This window comes from Myotis yumanensis, unplaced genomic scaffold (assembly GCF_028538775.1).
Source record: "Myotis yumanensis isolate MYYU_CA2020_CCGP unplaced genomic scaffold, mMyoYum1.0.hap1 SCAF_18, whole genome shotgun sequence".
NCBI classification, from domain to species: Eukaryota; Metazoa; Chordata; class Mammalia; order Chiroptera; family Vespertilionidae; genus Myotis; species Myotis yumanensis.
This window is the reverse complement of record NW_027223769.1, coordinates 28,277,784-28,301,478: the sequence shown is the minus strand read 5'-3', so window position 1 is coordinate 28,301,478 and position 23,695 is coordinate 28,277,784. Positions and strand designations below refer to the sequence as shown.

At 39.1% G+C, this 23,695-nt stretch overlaps 1 protein-coding gene and 1 pseudogene across 2 annotated transcripts in view; both read left to right on the top strand.

Annotated features, from left to right (window-relative positions):
- The first annotated feature begins 182 nt into the window (after positions 1-182).
- The window catches only part of LRRC36 (leucine rich repeat containing 36), a 36,498-nt gene continuing 12,985 nt past the window's right edge, over positions 183-23,695 (top strand). The window contains exons 1-8 of one of the 2 annotated variants that reach the window (XM_070398238.1): positions 183-252; positions 6,783-6,910; positions 9,680-9,872; positions 10,664-10,760; positions 14,427-14,515; positions 18,100-18,227; positions 20,571-20,622; positions 22,945-23,112. In XM_070398238.1, coding sequence (XP_070254339.1) covers positions 183-252; positions 6,783-6,910; positions 9,680-9,872; positions 10,664-10,760; positions 14,427-14,515; positions 18,100-18,227; positions 20,571-20,622; positions 22,945-23,112 — 925 coding nt within the window. Of the gene's footprint in view, positions 253-6,782; positions 6,911-9,679; positions 9,873-10,663; positions 10,761-14,426; positions 14,516-18,099; positions 18,228-20,570; positions 20,623-22,944; positions 23,386-23,695 lie in introns of both variants that reach the window. The other variant, XM_070398237.1, reaches the window with a different exon arrangement.
- On the top strand, positions 14,015-14,116 carry LOC138997515 (U2 spliceosomal RNA; annotated as a pseudogene).

The following is a 23,695-nucleotide window of genomic DNA, read 5'->3' as shown; positions in this document are numbered from 1 at the left end:
GGCCTGGCGGCGAGGGCGGGGTCCGGGACGCTGGGCGGGGCCTGGCGGCGAGGGGCGGGGCCTGGCGGCGAGGGGCGGGGCCTGGCGGCGAGGGGCGGGGCCTGGCGCGCGCCGGGCGGGCGCACGGGCGTCAACAGGTGAGCGGAGAGGACCGGAACGGCCCGGCGGGCGGGCGGGCGGGGATGGCGGAGCAGTGGGATCTGGACGAGGAGGGCATCTGCCGCCTGGGGGCGCTGAACCTGGAGCACCCGGGTAGGGCCAGGCCTGGAGCCTGGGGTCTGAGTCTGAGGGGAGAAAACTGAGGCAGAGGCAGGGAACCTGAGGTAGACTCGGGGGTTGGGGCTGGGGTGGGGGCGGTGGAGGCGAGGGCCCAGAGGCGGAGGAGGGGGTTATTGGAGGAGCTGAAGTAACCGGGGAGTCCGGGCCGCAGGGCGAGGAATTGAGAGAGAGGAGCAGAGACACAGGATGAACTCGACGTTGCGGCCGGAACGCTGAACTGGACTGGGTCTGGTCTAGTGGAAGGAAACGGAGTCTCAAGAGGGGTGTTGGCGGGAAAAGGAAGGTGCAGAGAAGGGCGTTTGAGGTCGGGGTGCTATGGAGGAGGCACGAAGGGCGGGCCGGTTGGGGTGAAATGCTCGTCGTCCACTCTCTGCCTTAAGAACTGGGCCATTTCTCGGGCCCACCTGGATGCGTAGCTTCCTTTTAAGAGAGACTCGGAAAGGGGCCGGAAGCGAGAGGAATAGCATTGGGTCTCTCAGCACCTGGGTCAAGGCCCCAGCCCTGACTTGGTCCTGGAGGTAACGCTGGCTGAGCGACTCCGGACCCAGCCTTAGCCCTGGGGTCTGACCCACACAGGTTGCTTTCTGAGTGTCTAAGGGATGGAAATGTTGGGAAAGTTATCAGCATTTCTAATTCAACTTTTACCCTTTCTAAATATATTGTTAGTGCCAAGCCCTGAGTTAGTACTTTCCTTGCATTATTCAATCCCCCAAAGAGCTTCTGAAGCGGACGCTGGCATTGTTCCCATTTTACAGAATTAGGTTTAGACTCTGGGCGCGTACTCCAAAGTCGCAGAGCCCCAAGGGATGCAGCCAGGGTTTATTAACCCCAGACTCTGATCCCAGAGCCTGGGCTCTAATCGGAACACAAAGTTGCCCTTTTTGCTTCTAGTACTTTTTATTTGTGGGATATGAAATAACTCGGTTTGTTTTATTTAAAAGTTACTATTTTTAAAAATTGATATCAGAGAGGAAGGGAGAGAGAGAGAGAGAGAGAAACATCAATGATGAGAGAGAATCATTGATTGGTGGCCTCTTGCACGCCCCCTACTGGGGGTCAGCCCGCAACCTGGGCATGTGCCCTGACTGGGAATCTAACCGTAACCTCCTGGTTCATAGATCAATGCTCAACCACTGAGCCACGCCCTTCAGGATAAAAATTACTATTTAAAATTTATCAAAATTAGCCCATGTTAGTAACAGTCAAACATTACATGAGTGAATAAAGAGGATATTGCCCAAGCCAGTTTGGCTCAGTGGATAGAGCGTCAGCCTGTGGACTGAAGGGTCCCAGGTTCGATTCCGGCCAAGGGCACATCCCTGGGTTGCAGGCTCGATCCCCAGTAGGGGGCGTGCAGGAGGCAGCCGATCAGTGATTCTCATCGTTGATGTTTCTATCTGTCTCTCTCCTCCCTTCCTCTCTGAAATCAATAAAGAAATATATTTTAAAAAATAAAGAGGATATTAATTTTTCCTTCCTCTTGAAATCTTCCTCCCACCCCCACCCAAAGATAATGGTTTGTTGTGTGGAAAAATAGATGCAGATATTTCAGATTTATTTTTTTCTTTTCGAAACTACTTTGAACTTCCTTATTTTACAAGTTAGCTGAGAAAAGCTTGGCTTACACAGTTTTACACCTTTCTTGCCTTTAAAAAATAATTCTCAATTTGGGGGGGGGGAGCGCATACCCCTTCTATACTCCAGCTAGAGCAATATATGGCAGATTTGTTTTGTTTGCTTGCTTGTTTTTATAACAGACATTTGAATAACAAAATTGTACTCATTCTAACAATTCAAACAATACAAAAGTGTTTAAAACAAAAGAATGTTCTAAACATAAAATTTAGTGTTGGGCAAAAGCAGCTAACTAGTCAAATACCTGAACATACTCTCCCTCCTTCCATACTGTTCCAGTTGCTTATAGAAACATATACACATAGGTATCCTTTTTTTAAGAAAAGGAATAAGAGCGTATGTATTATTTGGCAATTCACTTTTTTATTTACCAATAAAACACGGATGTTTTTCAGTTAAATGAATGTGCTGTTATATGCATCATACAATTCTTCTGTAAAAAAAAAATCACAGAGGTTATCTTTGGGGAGAAAGATTTTCACTTTTATTCTGTACTTTACTGTTGAAATTTTCTGAATGTATAGTAAGTGTTACTTTATTTTTAATGTCCAAAGAGATCATCTTGATAGTGAAATTACAGGCCTTTTTGTTGGCTTGTTTTCTTTGTTATATTTCTCTGTACTAAAAAATTCCAGTAAACATTTACATTAATCTTTGTCATGCAGAAAATTTTCATTTTAAGATAGTCAAGTTTATTTTTCCTTATGATTTTTGCTTTTTGGGTCTTATTTATGAAGTTTTTCCCTATACTGGTGTAATAGGCTCCTGTATTTTTTATAAAAATTACGCAGCTTTGTTTTTTCACATTAAGCCTAATCTATATAGTTTGTTTTTATATGAGATGTATGATATATGATATAATTATATATTTTTATGCTGATAGCCAGTTGCCACCCTATTGTCTGTGTCCATGGATTATGCATCTATGCATATAAATTCTTTGATCTCTTCCCACCCACCCTCCCACCCACCCAGCTCTGCCTTCCCTCTGAGATTCAACAGTCTGTTCCATGCTTCTATGTCTCTGGATCTATTTTGTTCATCAGTTTATTTTGTTCATTAGATTCCACATATAAGTGAGATCATGTGATACGTGTCTTTCTCTGATGGCTTATTTCGCTTAGCATAATACTCTCCAGGTCACTCCATGCTGTCTCAAAGGGTAAGAGATCCTTTTTTACAGCTGCATAGTATTCCACTGTGTAAATGTACCACATCTTTTTTACCCACTCATCTACTGATGGGCACTTGGGCTGTTTCCAGATCTTAGCTATTGTAAACAGCACTGCTATGAACATAGGGATGCATATATTCTTTCTGATTGGTAGTTCAGGTTTCTTAGGATATATTCTTACATGTAGGATCACTGGGTCAAATGGCAATTCCATGTTTAATTTTTTTTCTTTTTTCTTATTTTCCGTTTTTTAATTTTTTGAGGAAACTCCATACTGGTTTCCATAATGACTGCACCAGTCTGCATTCCCACCAGCAGTGTACTAGGGTTCCCTTTTCTCCACATCCTCGCCAGCACTTGTCATTTGTTGATTTGTTGATGGGTAGCCATTCTGACAGGTGTGAGGTGATACCTCATTGTCATCTTAATTTGCATCTTTCTGCCTTTTTGAGCATTTTTCTATATGCATTTAAGCAGATCTTTGACCCAGGCATGATTTTCTAACATCATGCATTGGTCATTTGAAAAATATTAACTGGCTGAGATACAATATCTTCCAAATATTGATAAATTTCATTATATAACATTAAAATCACGTTAATATAATCCCCAATCTCATTTTAAAAGTCTTTAAGTGTTGGGAAACTGTTAAGTTCATGGTGACAAATACAAGTTTTCCAAAATTCTAATTTTTGCTTGGAAGCTCAAATGTTATAATTAACAATAATTACTATTGGTTCTTTTACTAAAGTGACAGGCTCACTCACTTTGTTTATTTCCAAGAAAATTTCTGTCAGATATTAGGTCTGAATAACCATAAATTATCAAGTTTTGTTTTTTCAAGTAAAAATGGTGTTCCATAAAAAAAGTGACTGGTTCACTGGTATCTCAAAATTCACACAAGTGTTTTTCCTTAAGGTATCCACCATATATTATTACGAGGCAGAAGTACTTCATGCATACTTCCCATTTAGTCACACAATACAAAAAAGACATGTACTCAGGGGTCAAGATATAATAAAACTAACCATTTTTACTGCTTTTTCAAGGGCATTCTTTTTAAATATATATATATATATATATATATATATATATATATATATATATATATATATATACTAGAGGCCTGGTGCACGAAATTCATGCAGGGGGGGTGTCCCTCAGCCCAGCCTGCACTCTCTCCAATCTGTCCGGGCAGTCGGACATCCCTCTGACAATCCAGGACAGCTAGCTCCCAACCACTCGCCTGCCTGCCTGCCTGATTGCCCCTAACTGCTCTGCCTGCCAGTCTGATCACCTCCTAACCACTCCCCTGCCAGCCTGATCGATGCCTAACTGCTCCCCTGCTGGCCCAATTGCCCCTAACTGCCCTCCCTTGCAGGCCTGGTTCCCCCCAACTGCCCTCCCCTGCAGGCCTGGACCCCCCCAACTGCCTTCCCTTGCAGGCCTGGTCCTCCCCAAGTGCCCTCCCCTGCTGGCCTGATTGCCCACAACTACCCTCCCCTACTGGCCATCTTGTGGTGGCCATCTTGTGTCCACATGGGGGCAGCCATCTTTGCACACATGGAGGCAGCAATCTTTGACCACATGGGGGCAGCCATCTTGTGTGTTGGAGATGGTCAATTTGCATATTACCTCTTTATTATATAGGAGATATATATATATATATATATATTTTATTGATTTCAGAGAGGAAGGGAGAGGGAGAGAGAGAGAGCATTGTTAAGTGTATAACTGGCTTCTTAAAAAAACTGCAAACATATGATAGTGAAGAATACAGTGACTCACCTTGTCATGGTATACTCTAAGAATATTTCAGTTCTTTTTAATCTATTTATAATATTAATAGGTCAAATGAGAAAAATCAGAATCACCTTAATAGATACTAACAAGACATTTGATAAAATTTAAAATTTACTCCAGATTTAAAAATTAAGCAACAATAGAAACACTTAGCAAAATACATATATATGTTCACATATATTTATATATTGTACATATTAACTATGATGGTTCTAAAAATAAAGCATTTATGACTAAAAAAAGAGAATACAATGACTATGAATGACATTTAATGCTACTGCTTTGATATAAGGCCCCCAAAGTTTTTAAATATATATATATTTTTATTGATTTCAGAGAGGGAGAAAGAAATATAAACATCAATGGTGAGAAAGGACCACACTTTGAGAACGCCTATATTTTGTCGCAATATCTTTTAGCTTTTTTTGAAATATTAACTTACAGTTTTCTTTTGTTTTGTGGGTGTTACTTTCTGGAGTGCTTTCATTCTTTAGGGATGTTATTATGTTCTTTTTTTTCTTTTAATAACCTCATATAAAACTTGACCGTCATTCTTTTCTGTGGCTCTGTTTAAGTGCAGTAAGTTTTCCTATACATTTGGATGAGAATAGCTTTTCTAGTTTCAAGGTTTTGGAGATAACTTCTGCTTGATTCACAAAGTACTAAAAAAAGCGCTTTATGCTTCCTGAGATCTGCCATCTTTGCTTCCTTCCCACACTTGTATCTAGTCTTTCTCTTTCCTTTGAACTTGTTTCTCTGTCCCATTCAATGTGAATTCTACTCCCATTAATTTCTCCCTGGAATAGGTATTGTCTTGAAAGGGAGCTTCAGCCGAAGCCGGTTTGGCTCAGTGGATAGAGCGTCGGCCTGCAGACTGAAAGGTCCCGGGTCCGATTCCGGTCAGGGGCATGTACCTGGGTTGCGGGCACATCCCCAGTGGGAGATGTGCAAGAGGCAGCTGATCGATGTTTCTCTCTCATTGATGTTTCTAACTCTCTATCACTCTCCCTTCCTTTCTGTAAAAAATCAATAAAATATATTTAAAAAAAAAAAAAGAAAGGGAGCTTCAGTTTATTACTTTCTAGAATTTATAGCTCCCAGCCTGCTCCAGCACCTTAAGACCTTTAAAATGCAGTTACACACACACATACACACACAAACATACACAAGCACACTTTTCCTTCACTTAATGTCTTGGAGATATTTCCATATGAGCATCTATAAATACACCTCATTCTTTTTAACAACTGCATAACAATAATTAACACACATATATATTCACCATGTGTCTGGTACTGTTCTAATCCTACAACACCTTATGAATAAGTACTGTTATTATTTTATTTTACAGATGTGTAAACTAATGCACAGAGAAGTTAAATGACTTGCACAAGGTCACAGATCTACTCCATTGTCCATTGTATCAATGTACTGTTCTTTAGGACTCTAGTTCTACTCTTCTGCTGTTAGACCCTTTGACAATTTTCATTTTCTTTTGTGTTCAAATTACCCTAATTTTTCTGCAGTTGACATCCTTGTGGTATATATTATATGCCTTGAAAAATGTTGTGAGTAGTATCTACAGGGCTGAATCCTAGCAATGGGATTTCTGAATTTCTTTTAAATTTTGTTTTCAGAACTTTTAGAGACTTTTATTATATCCTTCAGGGTAATTAGAAAAAAAAACAACAAGGGTTTTGTAAAAACAAGTTTTATAATGACTGTATTATACTGCATTGCTGCTTTTAAAAGAAAGATCTAATCTTCTTATGAGCCTTGGATGTAGGGCCCTTCACAGATGGGATATGGGAAGAAGGAAGTCCTATTTTCACTGACTCTACTATTGATCCAAGCAGAGAGCATAATATATCTACTGATGATCTCTTTTCAGAATTGGTGGAGTCTCTTTCATTGCAGGGATCTTATGCTGGAAAAATCCACTCCATTGGTGATGCCTTCAGAAATTTTAAAAACCTCCGGTCCTTAGATTTATCAAGAAATTTGATCACTAGCTTGAAGGTAAGTTCTGTATTCTCTGCTCAGCCAGTTCAGCCCAATATATTAGTTTTTTTATGGGAAGAAATAGATCAATAATGTCAGCTAGAAAAATATTTGATCTTCCTTTTAAATGTATCCAAACTAAATTTTATTATTCACTGTAACATTCTTTCAACTTTGTTCTTTGTTTGAAAAATTTTTTATTATAAAATATGGGAAAATTTTCTTCTATACTCAGGGAAAACCATATTAAATTATTATATTCTAGAGCAATAGTACACATTTTAAAGTGTATACAAAATTTATGAGGAGCTCTTATAAAATTACAGATTCTTAATCCCTCCTTCAAGAGAGATTCTGAGTTAGTAGGTCTGGCCTGGGCTCAGGACATACCCCAGGGGTTTCTGATGATGTTGTACATGGAACACACATGGAGAACACACATGTGAGTTTCTCTAAGGAGGAAGAGGAAATGGTGGTCTTGAAAACAAAAATTTCCAGGTCAGGGAATGGTGGAGCAGAGGGCAGTGCAAGAAAGTGCATCTGTAGGGGAGGCTTGAACAGAGTGTGAAGATTAGTAAACACCCCAAAAGAGTTCTACGGACATAAGCATACACACACAGAGATGGAAGTTTTGTTTCCTTTGAGGTAGACCTCCAAATGGTGTTTCTTCCACATGTTCCCATTTTGCCCCGCTGTGTACCTGTCTTGATAAAGCCCTTCTCTGCAAGACTAAAAAAGATGAAAGGCTCTCAGATGCTAGATAGGACTAGTTCACAATCTCCTGGATTATTCTGTCAATTTGTCACTTCGTAGGGGATATTTGTTCAATAACAGAAGCCAGACCCAATGTCAAGGTCTACAACTAAGGGCCCTAAAAAGAGAAAGTCCAAGGAAGATCAGATTTCCAGCTAGGACCGTAAAAGCAGAAACTCCAAGTTGACCTGGGGCTTTAGACTATTTGGTAGCAGCCATTTATATTTGGCCCATCAGATTCAGAAAGTATTAGTACAGAGTTACTTAGGTCTTCACTTTTCACATGTATTTTTTTTCTTTTTTAGGCTAAAAAAAATGAGTAAACATTGCCGTAATTTGTTTTTATAATCCCTTTTTTCACTTCTATAAATGGACATAAAACTATTTTGAAGATTGATTAAATTAGCTTATGTAATTATATATAGCATATATAAGACTGTTGGTACAGCGCTTCAAATGGAAGCACTTAGTAAATGTTAGTTTTCTATATTCTTTTGTATCTGATTTATTTTCATATATTAATTTCTATTAACTATGAATCATTTTACTTAGTTTTCCCAGGGGAGATATGTTTTGTGATTATTTCTATTGTAACTTTGGAGAATATATGAATACATGCCAACTAGTAAAAGTGAGAGGCGGTTAGAAGTAATTTCCTTGACTTTTATGCTGAGAGACATTAAAAGATTACTTGAGCCAGGGCATTAGACACACTTAAAGACAGTCCTAATGGTGTATTCCCTCAGTGTGGGGCCAAAGGCATCAGTAACTATTCTAACCACTGACCCTTTCACAGTATAAAAGTTAATGGAATTGAAAAAGCCAGAAAAAATGCTTCAAAGTGTAAACAGGCTTCTGTTTGGAAATGTTTTACACATATCTTTGAGTTTTCTGTATTTCCTGCAATGAGAAAAAGGTAATTTTAAAGTGAGAGAAGAACAAAAACATTATTTTATAAATACATAATAGAAAATAATTTTACCTTCTTGAAGTAACTCCTAATGACAGACTTTCTTTTATGGTAAGCATTTTTATTACTAAAAGTATGTGATTATGCATATATGCACATGTTTTGAAGTATTATCCTGAAATTTAGTGTTGGGAAAAAGCAGCTAACTAGTCAAATACCTGAACATTAAACAGGTATTTTCAGTAATAGGTTTCAGCAAAGGAGGAAGATTGTGGCTTTTCCTCTAAGTTTCCCATCCGGATTCTGTTGTTGCCAGATAAATGGAAAGGTGGGGTTGCTAATTCCATGGGAAGAGAACGGAAGAAGGAAGAATTTGCTTGTGTGGGGCAGTAATTCTGAAAGGGGAAACAAGGACAAGAGGGGTTCCAGACTAGTCTAGAGCTGTAGGTAGCATTGTTTTCTTTTCCAACTGACCTTCTCTTCTAGAACCATCTTTTTTGCCTACTTCCCTTCCTCTTGTAAATTGAGGTGTTTCTGGGGTCAGGAGTGTGGTTGTGGCAAGGGTGAGAGAAGTGCAAAGGTCACTTGGCCTGTCTGCCACTGGGAAGGATTGGATTGGGAGAGTGATCAGGGAGCAACAGAAGTAGAGAATTGATTGCAACTATTTAAATGTCAGATTTTGTAAAGGAGATGTATGAGATCTGTGAATTACTTAATGTATAGAACATCCATTGCCCATGGGCTGCAGTAGTCTTTTGTAAAAAAAGTATGTCTTTATTGATTTTAGAGAGAGCAAGGGAGAGGGGTAGAGAGATAGAAACATCTCTGAGAGAGAAACATTGATCAGCTGCTTCCTACCAGGGATCGAGCCCACAACCTGGGTATGTGCCCTGACTGAGAATCAAACCGGTGACCTCTTGGTACATGGGTGGACGCTCAGCCACTGAACTACATCAGGCGGGTACAGTATTCTTATCCTCAGGCAACTAAATGGGAGTTTTTCTCATTGGTGATTCAGGTTACATGTTTAAGGATGGAAAGTAATAGATATATTTCCACCTTTATTTGTGAGATTCCTAGTCCTTACCGATGTGCAGTTTCATAATGTGGCCTTTTCCTTGCAGGGCATCCAGTATTTATGTTCACTCCAAGACCTGAATTTATATTATAACAACGTTCCTTCATTAGTGGAGGTGTCCCGCCTACAGCCTTTACCCTTCCTCAAAGAACTAGATTTGAGACTCAATCCTGTTGTCAGGAAAGATACAGATTATAGGCTCTTTGCTGTGTATACGCTACAAACTCTGGAGAAATTGGGTGAGCCCCTCCTCCCCTGTTCTTTGCCCCAGAATCTTATTTAAACCAGCTGCCTCTTAACTTTCTGGATGTTAGCCCAGAGTGTGCACTGGAAGGATATATTTGTTTATTAGTCAATATTTATGCAACTCTTTTGTTGGCAGGATGTATTGTATAACAAGTCCTTTTATTGTTTATTGAATGACAATCTATGATATTATCAGTTACTTCCAGCTTTAGTTTTCTTCAGTTGATGGTTTCACCACTACTTCCTCCCCAACAAAAAGTTTCCAGATTGAGATTTATTTTTCCAGGTGCTCCAAGTTTGCAACTGTATTAGCAATAGAAAATGAATATAACTCTTTGGGGCTTAGATGGCAAGGAACAATAAATATTCCTTTCAAATGAGCTAGTCTGTATTTATTTATAATGTTACTGCTGAGTATATGTTTATTGATATAAAATTTGATTTCACATGTTCCTGGGAAAGTTATTATAGGGAAACTAAGTGAAGTCTTTCGTAAGTGGTGTAACTTTCAGCTTCAAGATTGGGCCATTTGGGCTGTTTGCGTCCCAAGCTCTACTTTCCTGCAGGGCTAGTTACACCTATGTGGCAGTTGTTGCTATGGTATCCATGCAGTCTCCCTGAGTTACTACTTGCTTCAGTGACAACATAATAGCATTATTTTGTGACCTGTCTCTAACAAAAGATAAGACTGGTCTTTAGTTTTTACTTTTGAATAGGATTTTCTGACTCATTACTATATATTACAAAAAAAGAAACATGCTTAGATCACGGTTTTTGCCTCTAGATGACCGAGTCGTACGAGAAAGTGAGAGAAAAGCTGCCAAGCTACATTTTAGTCAGCTGGGCAACAGTGAAAATTTTCTTTTAGAGGTGGAAAAAAGGTAAGAAGAATCTTTAAAAAAATTTTTTTTAGTTTAGTTCTGGACAAAGGGAATAGTGAATTCCTGTTTAACTTTCATTTTCTAGCAGAAATCTTCTTAAGTTGTAAGAATCCTCAGATCAAGAATAAAAGTATCTGTTAACTTAATGAGATTTATCTGAAATGAGAATCTGACCCTCAGTGGGAACATTTCTTCTTTCTTAAACTATTGGGTCTGCTTTGAATATAATTGTTGTAAATTCTCTGAAGTTGTTTTCAAAGCTTATAGATAGAGATACTATGAGATAGCTTACCATCCCCACAAATGCTTGCAAACCCTTTCTTGGTAGAGTTATGATCATTACATGGTATTTTTCTATTGAATTAGGAGCATTACATTACCATGGGCAGGGTTGTTTGAGATAAATTTGTTAAGGGATAATAAGGGAAGCATTTCTCATCAAAACCAAAAGTAAAATAGACTTTGAAGCTCTAAAGTAGCTGAATGGTTGAATTTCTACTCTTTGTTACTAAAAGCCTATCAAAATAAAATACCATATCTTCTGCCCCAAAGCCCATGCTTTTTTGTAAAGTGGCTTGTCAATTATTTTTATTTTTTTGTAAATATTCACCTGAGGATATTCCTCCCCCCGACCCCCATTGAATTTTAGGGAGAAACAGAGAGAAAAAAATATTGATGTGAGAGAAACAAATCAATTGGTTGCCCCCCACACGTGCCCTGGCCGGGGCTGGGAATTGAGCCTGCAACCAAGGTATGAGGTACTTGCCCTTGACTGGAATCAAACCCTTGACCCCTCAGTCCGTGGACCAACACTGTAACCTCTGAGCCAAACAGGGTAGGGCAGGCTTTACAATTTTTGAGAAATAGAAGTTAATTACAAACAATTTAAATAATACAGAAAAGTACAGTAAGAAAGGTCAAAATCACCCCATGTTCTGCTACCAAGAGTTAACTACTAGCATTGTTTGATATATATCCTTCTAGACATCTGTGTGTCTATAAATAACATGTAGAACATGTAGATGTATCTATTAGTGTTTTTTTGAAGATAAAAGTAATGCATGCATATTATTGAAAATTTGGAAAGTACACAAAAAACACAAAGAATAAAATGGTAACTCATAATCTCACTACTCGGAAATAAACACTAATTATATTATGATAAATATCCTTTTAGTTTTAGGTATATGTATGTGTGTGTGTTTTTATAAAATAATATATAATAGTATATGTTACATAATAATAAAATTAATAAGATATATTTAATTTATAGTATTTCCCTTTTTAAAAAAAATCCCTATTTTTATTTTAATCCTCACCAAGGATATGTTTTTATTGATTTTGAGAGAGAGAGAAACATCAGTTGGTTGCCCCCCATACATGCCCAAACCCAGAATTGAACCTGCCACCAAGGTATGTGCCCTGACCAGAAATAAAACCTGTGACCCTTTTGTGTATAGGATGACCCTCCAACCAACTGAGCCACACTGGCCAGGGCTAGTTCCTTATTTTTAAATCGGGTTTATTGAGGTTAATTTATATCAAGTAAAATTTACCCTGTAGTAGAAAGCAATGGAATGTTTCTTTTAAAATTATTTGTACACTAGAGGCCCGGTGCACAAAATTCATGCATGGTTAGGGTCCCTAGGTCTGGCCAGCGATCAAGGCCAATTGGGGCCTTCTGGCTGCTTGCTGGGGCCTCCCTTCCCCGGCTGCCAGCCTTCCTTCCCCCAGCTGCCAGCTGCTGGCCGGGGCCTTCCTTCATTCTGTGCCACCCCCTGGTGGTCAGCACACATCATAGCAAGCGATTGGTCTCCCAGTTGAACTCCTGAGGGAACACTTTTCGTATTAGTCATATATACATATATATATATAGACTAGAGGCCCGGTGCATGAATTCATGCACCAGTGGGGCCTGGCTTCCAGGATTGGGCTGAAACTGGCTCTCTGACATCCCCCGAGGGGTCCCGGATTGCGAGAGGGTGCAGACCAGGCCGAGGGACCCCACTGGTGCACGATTGGGGCTGGAGAAGGACACAGGAGGTTGGCCAGCTGGGGAGGGACCTTGGGAGGACTCCAGGGCATATCCAGCCTATCTCGCTCAGTCCCGATTGGCCAGACCCCAGCAACAAGCTAACCTACTGGTTGGAGCTCTGCCTCCTGGTGGTCAGTGCACATCATAGAGAGCGGTTGAGCAGCCTTAGCATATTATGCTTTGATTGGTTGAACGGATGACCAGACAACTGGACACTTAGCATATTAGGCTTTTATTATATAGGATATGTATTTTATAAAGTAATTCCTATTTTAAAGGCCTTGGGGTACCCTGCTTCCTATAGAAATACAGAGATGAATTAATGTATAACTGAATAAACTTTCTAGTAAGGCAGATAATTAGTGCCATCATATTTCTGTTTAGTTACCATATAATGATTGCAAAACCAGGGGTAAAATGTTACTAAGTATTATCTTACAAGCTTTCCAATCTTGGGTGAAAAAAAATTTTTTTAAGCCTTTCTTAGTCCCAGTTCCCTGAACCCATAAAATGGGGATAATATATCATAGGAGAGCTTTTATGATTAAATGAAATGTTGGGTATAAAGTGCCTGGCTCATAGTCTAGGTCAGTGGTCGGCAAACTGCGGCTCGGCAAACCGTGGCTCGCAAGCCAGATGTGGCTCTTTGGCCCCTTGAGTGTGGCTCTTCCACAAAACACCGGCTCTTCCACAAAATACCAACTTCTGCGCATGGGCCACAAAGTTTCAATCACACTGTACATGCGCGCCCGCACATGGTATTTTGTGGAAGAGCCACACTCAAGGGGCCAAAGAGCCGCATGTGGCTCGCAAGCCGCGGTTTGCCGACCACGGGCTCTAGGTTGTTTGCTTACTGTAGTTCACAATTTAATTTAGTACATCAGTGAAGTGCTAATACTTACTTGCCTTTCATGTCTGTTTTTCTAATTAATGGCTGTTTGTCTCTATTATAATTCTTGGCAGCAAAACCTTCCTTTCTGTGTTTTGAGTTTTTAATTCCAAAGAAAATATCTTATTTCCTCAAAATCATTCAGACCTAAGTCTGTATCAAGAAGACAGAATGCCTAAGTTCTGAATTTTCTGGCTTTAATACTTTAAAGGCTCAGCTATAAGTGCCCTTCTCTATCATGTTCCCAGTAAAAATATGACTTTAAAAAAATGACTTTAACTGAAATTTTGTGAAATTAATATGTTCTACAGCATTTAAAAATGAGATCATATCGCTTCTCGGCCTTTTGGCTAAGATCAAGTGTAGTATCTGTTCTTATCAGTTTAAAAATGAGATCACTGGCTCAGTGGATAGTGTGTTGGCCCACAGACTGAAGGGTCCCGGGTTCAATTCTGGTCAAGGGCACATGCCTGGGTTGCAGGCTCAATCCCTCGCCCTGGTCAGGGCGCATATGGGAGGCGGCCAATTGATGTTTCTCTCTCACATCCATGTTTCTCTCTCTCTGTCTCTCCCCCTCCCTTCCACTCTCTCTAAAAATCAATAGAAAAACATCCTCGGGTGAGGATTAACAACAACAAAATTTTTTTTAAATGAGATCACCATGAATTAGTATTTTCTAAATAGCATTTATTGGTGATCTCAGAAACCTTTTGAGTTTTAAATAAATTATTCTACATGGCAGCTCTAGGGAGAAGACCATGAAAAACTGTGTGACAGATGAGAGCTCTGCATCAAAAGTCAGTGCTGATGTTGATAACAGGATTGAAACTGGTAAGCTTTCTCTCTCTCATCACAAATGATTAAAACATTAGTTGTTTCGGCATTTGTGGCCAATCTTGGGTAGAATGAAGACAAAACAGTTGAGAAATGACATAGATTTGAAGCAAACACAAGATTTACTGGCTGTTTTTCCTCCTTCCTCTCCCTGCCAGAAGGACCCTATTTATTGAGCAGGCCTAAGCTAGAAGCCATCAAAGCACAAGCTGCACTCAGAGTTCAATTTCATTTATATCATTTTGCATCATTAGTACATCCTAAAAATTGCATTGCCAGTCCCCATGGGCCCTTGGCATTGCCAAGGTGATTGATTCATTAGCCAGAGACTTGTGACTCCTCTGCATCAATGTAGCTCACACTCTGGGCCTTCTGGGCTTTTCTACCTTAAACCTTTGCAGCTGCAGAATCTCCTGTGTTTTGTGCTGGGAGTGTTCCCTGTAAGCATTGTTGGTAATCTAATATGACTAAAGTGGTTATGCCACATTAATGATAGTGCCACAGGATAGGAGAAAGCTTTCCACTGGAGAAATTGCATGCAATGGATCCTTGTGGATTAACCTGGCACTCATCAGATGACCTTTTACTTGAGACAGCTTTCTTCTGTGTTGAGGCCTCTCTCTCTCTGAAGGATCTATTGAATTATATACAAACTCTAAAAATCAATCCTAAAGTTCCAGCAATAACTTTAGTAGATTGACTGTGTAGTTTAGGTATTAAGGGTTTATAACATATAGTCTTTTGTTTTCCTAACTTATCTATTCATGTGGACATTTATTGATGAGTCATTTTTATAGTATTTAATGGTAAAATAAGTCATAGATATGATTTTTATTTTCCTTTCTTGGAAGTCTCAATGCATGTAGCTCATGGACCATGCATTTCTTTATTTCATTTTAAATAGCATTTTAAATATTTCAGAATTGATTATATTGTAATAATTTTGAAAAATATTGAAAAGCATGAAGAATAATATTTTAATCATTTATAAACCTTTTCCCTAAAGAGAATCCCAGTTAATTTGGTATACTACCTTCCTGTCATTTTTTTAGGTGAAAGTGTTTATATATCCATTTCCAGAAAGACAAAGATACATTGAAGCATAATTGGTCTTTTCGTATGAGCTGAATTAAATTTCACCTATGTCATATTACATCATTAGCACACACAAAGATTCACTCCATGAATTAAAATGTTTTATAGTGTACAATCTCTGCTGAGAACAAACTGCTTTACTAGACACAGGCCCATTTCTAAAGGTTCTTAGAAACTCCAGCTGTTGCCTGGATTTTAAAAAAAATAAAATTTATTTTGTTATTTTGAAGCATTAGGAGCTTTGCTTCCACTGAAAATTATGTTTGTACTAGATCCCTGGAGAGTTTTGCCTGTAAGCACTGTTGGTAATTCAATATGACTAATGTGGTTATGCCATGTTAATGGTCCTGCCACAGGCTAGGAGAAAACTTTTTGAAGAATATCTCTCACTAGCTCAGTTGTTCAAAACAGTGCTTTCCCATCAACCATTTAGACAAGGGAGGGAAACTCCACTATCTTGGATCCTCATCTGACTCTTCTAACCACATAACCTTTGTCTCTTTCGAAGGTTCCTCTCCCTTTCCCCATACTCCTAAAATAAGCATATCTAGACTGCCTTTAAACTCTCTTCTTTCTCTACTTTTTGCCCTTATAGATCTGATCTATTCCCACAGTTTGCTTTATTTCCTCCCTGTAGATGACTCTTAAATATATTGGTCTAATTTTGACAAACTGTATCAGTCTCTCTCTGCACCAGTCCCCCATTTCTGTTGACCAAATAGTAATATATACTTAGAATCACCATTGGATAACTTTCCAGTCCCTCAATTTAAACATGTTTAAAAAAAACCCACACAAATGAACCCCTTTCCTCCAACTGTTAGCACCACTTTCCCATTACTCAGGCTCAGCACCTTAGCAGTTGATGTTGCTTTCTTCCCTAAAGCCCAGCTGAATGTCCATACTCATGATCCACAATTGACAATCCTTCCTTTCCTTTTTAAAAATAGTTTCTTAGCAAGTAAGCTTAGTAGCTATCATTTACTGAGTGCAAATGCTGGGCCAGGCCCTGTGCATTATCTCATTTAATCCTCACAATAACCTTGAAGATGGTTATAGTTATCCTTGTTTTACAGATGAGGAAACTGAGAACCAAAGAGGTGCAATAACTTGCTCTAGTTTTACAGTAAGTGGCAGAGCTGAGATGCAAACTCTGGTTGATCTGTCACCAAAGATCTCTTAACCATTACACCATGCTGCCTCCCAGTCTCTTCTTCCTTCAGTGTATTTTGTACATTCCTGTCAGATTAATTCTCTTAAAACTCAGCTGTGATACTCATAGTTGCCTGCTCAAAAACTTCCATGGCTCCCACTCACCTACTAAATTAAGACTTCATTGGTCTGACATACAAGCCTTCCCCTAAACTCTGGCTGCAGTTTGTCTCTTCAGCCTAACCTGTAAACTTATCTATTTCTCAACTGCAATGTCCAATCCTTCAATCAAACCAAACCACTCCCTCTTCCTCAAATAGTTCTTCCTTTCTCCCTCCTCTGCCCCTGAACTAATGCTGTCCCTTCTGCTTGGAATGTTTTAATCAAAATCCTACCCTTTCACCCAGCTGGCGTGGCTTGGTGGTTGAGCGTCACAGTTTGATTCCTGGTCAGGCACATGCCCCGGTTGCAGGCTCTATCCCCAGTGTGGGACATGCAGGAGGCAGCCAATCAATGATCTCTCTCATCGTTGATGTTTCTATCTCTTTCTCCCTTTCCCTTCCTCTCTGAAATCCTATTTTTTTAAAAATCCTATTCTTTCTTTATGACCCAACTCAAAGTCCATCCCTTGAGTGAAACTTTTAAAATTGCTCAACCAAAAAAAAAAAAATTTCCTTTTGTCATAAATCCACATAACTTATCTTCTGGAAATAGAAAATAACTTTTTACTCTGTGGATATTGTTTTTAGATGTATAACATTTTTAATGAAGTCCAATTTGTTTATTTATTCACTTAGGGAATGTGTATAACATTTGCCTTCTTCTTAATTTCTATTGAGCCTTTCATAATTTATGAAGCTGTTTCATACCCATTATCTTGTTTTAGCTTCAACTCACCCTAAGACAGTGGTTCTCACCTTCTGGCCCTTTAAATACAGTTCCTCATGTTGTGACCCAACCATAAAATTATTTTCGTTGCTACTTCATAACTGTAATGTTGCTACTGTTATGAATCATAATGTAAATATCTGATATGCAGGATGGTCTTAGGCAACCCCTGTGAAAGGGTCGTTCGACCACCAAAGGGGTCGAGACCCACAGGTTGAGAACTGCTGCTCTAAGAGATAGGCAGGTTAGGTTTTTATCATAATGTTTTACAAGTGAGGTGACAGATTCAGAGAAGTTAAGCAATTTGCCCATTTACACGTGGTTTCCAAGTAGTGTCACCAGAACTAGCTCTCAATCTTGTGACTTCCCTCCTAGTATCTTTCCACAGATATGTTGCCTTTGACATCTGGTCAGTGCTCCATTGTATGCCTTTTCTTTTAACACAGACTCAAACAAAGGACTGTTTATTCCCTTCCCCAACCGGGAAATAAAGGATTCCCTCACAAGCACTTCTGCAACCCAAAGCAACAGTATCCCAGATCAGAAATCAGACACTTTCCCACTGGGGACACAGGTAACGTATTCCCTTTCCTGCTGATGCATTGACTAGTCAGTGATAAGTACTAGTAATTCAGTGGACTCTCAATTATTTCTGAAGATCTAATAAGACTTGTTTGATCAGGGCATTTTAGACCCTTAAACAGGAAAAGGCAGGACAGGATACAGAGGACCTTCTGCATTAATTTTAATTTCCCCTTTCCCACTCCCCACTAACCTGTTATCAAATGTGGTATATTTATGCATATAACTTTAGCACATTTCATGCCAGGTGTTTTGGCCCTCACACAGGGATGCAGCTGTTATAATTTTTGGCTGGTTTTTCAATGTCTTCTCTCTACCCAGTGTCTCCATCTCCTATTACCTTGTTCTTAAATTTTCTACCTCTGCCTTTTAATTACTGAATCTTACATCTCAAAGCTGGCTTTCCCAACGCTGCTTCTTCATTGGAACAAACCAAACCAAACCAAAACAAAGCAAAACAGAAAACAGGTAAAGATGGCATAGAAGCCCTAGCCGGTTTGGCTCAGTGGATAGAGCGTTGGCCTGCAGACTGAAGGGTCCCAGGTTCGATTCTGGTCGAGGGCATATGCCCGGGTTGTGGGCTCAGTCCCCAGTGGGGGGGCGTGTAGGCCAATCAGCGATTCTCTCTCATCATTGATATTTCTATCTCTCCCTCTCCCTTCCTTTCTGAAATCAATAAAAAAATATATTTAAAAAAAAAGATGGCATAGAAGTTGTGGGCAATGGAAAGGTAGAGATCATACAAGATGGGGGAAATTTTAAAAATAAGTTTTTAATGAAAAGCATTGGTGGGAGAGAGAATACAACCATTATGTAAGACTTATTTATAAGACTGAATATAATGCAGAATTGACTTCCTTACATTCAACTTCTCCTTTTGTTCTATATTTTTTAAATATATTATGAGCAATGAAATTGCTGAAAGTAGCCAGAAGGAGCGGCTACTTAAATTAAGCAAAGGCTCTGATTAATCCACAATTTGGGTAATCAGTACTGAACTAGTAAAAAGTTAGTAATATTTTTTTAGTTTGAGTATATAACTTTATCTTATAAAAAGACAGATTAGCATTTAGTTGGTTTCTTTGTTTTGGGGAATTCTACTTGGGTGACTTAGGAACTATCTCAGTTACCATTTTTAATATCTTAGTATTGATTTAAAGGAAATGGAAACAATGGATACTCCAATCTACAGTTGAAGTTAAATAGCTCTTTTTAGGTTAACATACCCAACTTTAAAAAAATTACTTCTTGAAGTGAAAGAAAAAAGGAAATTGAATAGCTTGCTGTTGTATCCTTTTTCATTTAAGAAATAGGAACTTGGATTTCTTTCTTTGCATAACTACCAAATATATACTAAATACTTTAAGATGAGTTTTGAAAAAGCAAACCCCAGATGGCTTCCTATTTTGTATCATCCTTGCTTAATTATGCTTCAGATTAATGTTCCGCCTATTAAAACTCCCAAAAGCTCCTGTGGTCAATACCCAGCTTTACCAGAAGGTAAAAATAAGTGTGGGAGTTCCTCAAAAAGAAAAAAATAAAGGTGGAAAGGGTGGCACCATCTAACTTCTACGCTGTGTTATCTAAGAAGGAAAATAAATAGTATTTCACGGGTATGGCTTTTACTATATAAAGATATTTTGTATTTTCTTTTCTTTTCTTTTTTTTTAAAATATATTTTATTGATTTTTTACAGAGAGGAAGGGAGAGAGAGATAGAGAGTTAGAAACATCGATGAGAGAGAAACATCGATCAGCTGCCTCCTGCACATCTCCTACTGGGGATGTGCCCGCAACCCAGGTACATGCCCTTGACCGGAATCGAACCTGGGACCTTTCAGTCCGCAGGCCGACGCTCTATCCACTGAGCCAAACCGGTTTCGGCGATATTTTGTATTTTCAAGGAGTCTCCTTACCTACTCCAAAGCAACTCTGGAACATCTTTGTATTGTGGCAGTTTTATTTATTTTTTTAAATATATATTTGTATTGATTTCAGAGAGGAAGGGAGAGGGAGAGAGAGGTAGAAACATCAATGATGAGAGAGAATCATGGACTGGCTGCCTCCTGCATACCCGCCCTGGGGATCCAGCCCACAACCTGGGCCTGCGCCCTGAGGAATCGAACTGTGATCTCCTGGTTCATAGGTCAACACTCAACCCCTGAGCCACACCAGCAGGGCATTGTGGCAGTTTTAAAATAGGCTTAAACCTGGACCTTTGCTTGAAGGCCTCTTTCCCTAGTCTGCGAGGATGGTCTTGATCACTAATAGAAAAATATTCTGAATGCCCGGTGTAGTAAACTCACCTTCTCTTAAACTTTCAAACTTCTTTTTAGATGCAAGAAGTGGGAAGAAGGGAGATGCCAACTGATAATCATCAGGAAGATGGTAAATATTTTGCTCACTGAGTATTTCTCACCATACTAATCAGAGAGATCTAGATGTGATGGGATTTGGGAGAAGGAGATGTCTCAGCCCTGGGGCCCTTTGTGGTCAACAAACTCTTTTCTGCTTTTGTGAGGGGCTGCCCTGTAAAGCATTTCTGGTTGAAAAATGGGTATTTTGACTTCCTTTGTTCTTGACTTTTTGTATTAGTTGACTATTCCTTATTTCTTTTTCTTACCTTTCTTGCCATCTTTTGGATTTATTATGTTTTTATTCGTCTATTTTTACCCCTCTACTAGTTTGTAAGTTATACACTGTTTCTATACTTTTAGTATTATTTCCAAAACTACAATATGTGTTCTTAACTTACACAATTTTAAAATTAATCAATACTTAAATTTTTCTCTCGGATAATTTGAATACCTTAAAGTACTTTACTCCTTTTAATCCCTCCTGATTTATACTATTATAGATTTTAATTCTATTTTTTAAAACCCACAAGATATTTTTTATACAATGTTCATTTAAATTTGTCCACTTTATTTGCCATTCATTTCTTTTTTTATCTCAGATTTCTCTTCCCCAAGACCATTTTCTTCTAGCTTATAGTACATCTTTTAGAATTTCCTTTGGGTCTACTAATGATGAACTCTTTCAGTTTTTGTCTGAAATTGCCTCTATTTCATCATCATTATTTTTAAAAATAAGTTTTTATTTATTTTTTTAGAGAGAGAAACATTGATATGATAAACATTAATTGGCCTCCTCCTGCACGCACCCCAACTGAGGATCAAACCCACAACTTGGAATCAAACCAGTGCATGGGATGATGCTCAACCAACTGAGCCACACTGGTCAGGGCTTCATCATCAGTATTATCTTTTAAATATTTTTTTTTATTTCAGAGAGAGGAAGGGAGAAGGAGAAAGGGAGAAAAACATTAATGATGAGAAAGAATCATTGATCAGCTGCCTTCTGCATGCCCCATACTAGGGATCAAGCCTGCAACCCAGGCATGTGCCCTGATCAGGAATTAAATCGTGACCTCCTGGTTCATAGGATTTCTCTCAACTACTGAGCCACATAAGCCAGGCTCATCATCATAATCATCATTATTAAAGGGTATTTTTGCGGGGTATAAATTTCTAGGTTAGCAGAATATGGATGGTTCGACTGTATTCCATCTTTTGTGGTTGCTTTTGAGGAGTCAGCTGGAAGTCTGTGACTCCTGCAAGGATAATCTCTTTTTTTTCTTTGGCTGCTTTTAAGATTTTCCATTTGTCTTTGGTTTTCTGTAGTTTTACTATGTCATGTGGATTTCTTATTATCCTGTTCTATATTTATTACACTTGAATCAGTGAATTGTGTCTTATTAGTTCTGGAAAATGTTTCAAATATTCTGTGTCCAATATTCTCTAATCTTTCTGGGACTCTTGATTAAATAAATATATGTCAGAAATTATTCACTTTGTCTTCTTTGTTTCTTACTCTTTCATCATTTTTTGTCTGGTTTCTTAATTCTGGATAACTCCTTCTGATCTATCTTTAAGTTCACTAACATTCTCTTCATCTATAGTCTAATCTGCTGTTCGATGCATTCTTAATTTCAGTTGCTTTAGTTTTCAGTTCTATAAATTTGATTTGGTTCTTTTTCAAATCTGCTGGGTCACAGATTGCGAGAGGATGCAGGCCAGGCCAAGGAACCCCACTGGTGCACGATCGGGGCCGGGGAAGAATGTGGGAGGTTGGCCAGCTGGGGAGGGACCGCAGGGGAGGGACTGCGGGAGGGCCCCAAGGCGTGTCCAGCCTGTCTTGCCCAGTCCCGATCAGCCAGACCCCAGCAGCAAGCTAACCTATCAGTCGGAGCATCTGCCCCCTGGTGATCAGTGCATGTCATAGCAAGTGGTTGAGTGGCCTTAGCATATCATTAGCATATTACGCTTTGATTGGTTGAATGGCCTACCGGTTGACTAGACACTTAGCATATCAGGCTTTTATTATATAGGATAGTGTCTAGAAAACTGACACTACAGTTTCAGGAGGAAATTCCTAGGGGATTAAGTTGACATGAAATTGATCTCAAGAATGTTATAGATTCTTCACTGTTTACATAATGTCCAATATGGTGGGGGTTTTTTGTTGTTGTTGTCCGTGCAGAAGTCCTTTCATCACTTTATGCTACCATTTATCAAAATTATAAACCATCTATTCCTGAGAAATTTTTCTGATAGAGAGAGATATGTCCAGTGTAGTGAGGTATCCTAACTGGGCCAAGAAGAGTTCTCATTGTATTTTGTTCCTTTTATTTTCCTTGGTGGTGGTTAGAATTCAGACACTACTCACCTCGCCAGTCCACAGTCCGATCCCCAGAGAAGATGGCTAAAGAAGGGTACCGAATATCTTTTGTGGACAATAAATCTTCAGGTTCTTCTCCAGAAAAGGACATGCTACCAAAACCTGATGCTTATCAGCTTACCCATGATGCCTTATTGGGTAAACGCTTGGATGTCGGTGATTCTAGCCAGATCCATCCCTATCAGTTACCTTCAGATATTGGTCTAGACAATTATGATAGTCATTATTCTCACACTCTATCCCTGCATGGAAGTCTTGGTAAAAGGCCTCAGAGAAGCAAGAACTACCGTGAATATAACATAAAGCCTTCAAATGACATGAAGGCTACCACATCCCATTCCTGTGGAGACTTACTGACTCCTCTGTCAAACCCTGACTCCAGCACTGGAAGGCTTTTGAAGCTTAGTTCAGGTAATAGCTTCCTGTCAGTTTATAGGCCTTTTCATGGACATGAAAATGAAGGGTATAACTGGAAATTTTGGAATTCACATTTCTTAAATTGCATTAGCATTACTTAAATTGTGTTCAGAGTTGCCAGTGGTCCATGGAACCTCCAGAAATCTGCAGAGTATGAGTTTAATGTGATAGATATATTAGAGAAATGTGAGATATATTATAGAAATATATGTAGACATGTGAGCTTCATATATGTTATTTTAGTTAAATAGCAACCCAAGACATATTTCTAGTAGCATCTAGTCTTCTCTGGCCACAAATCACT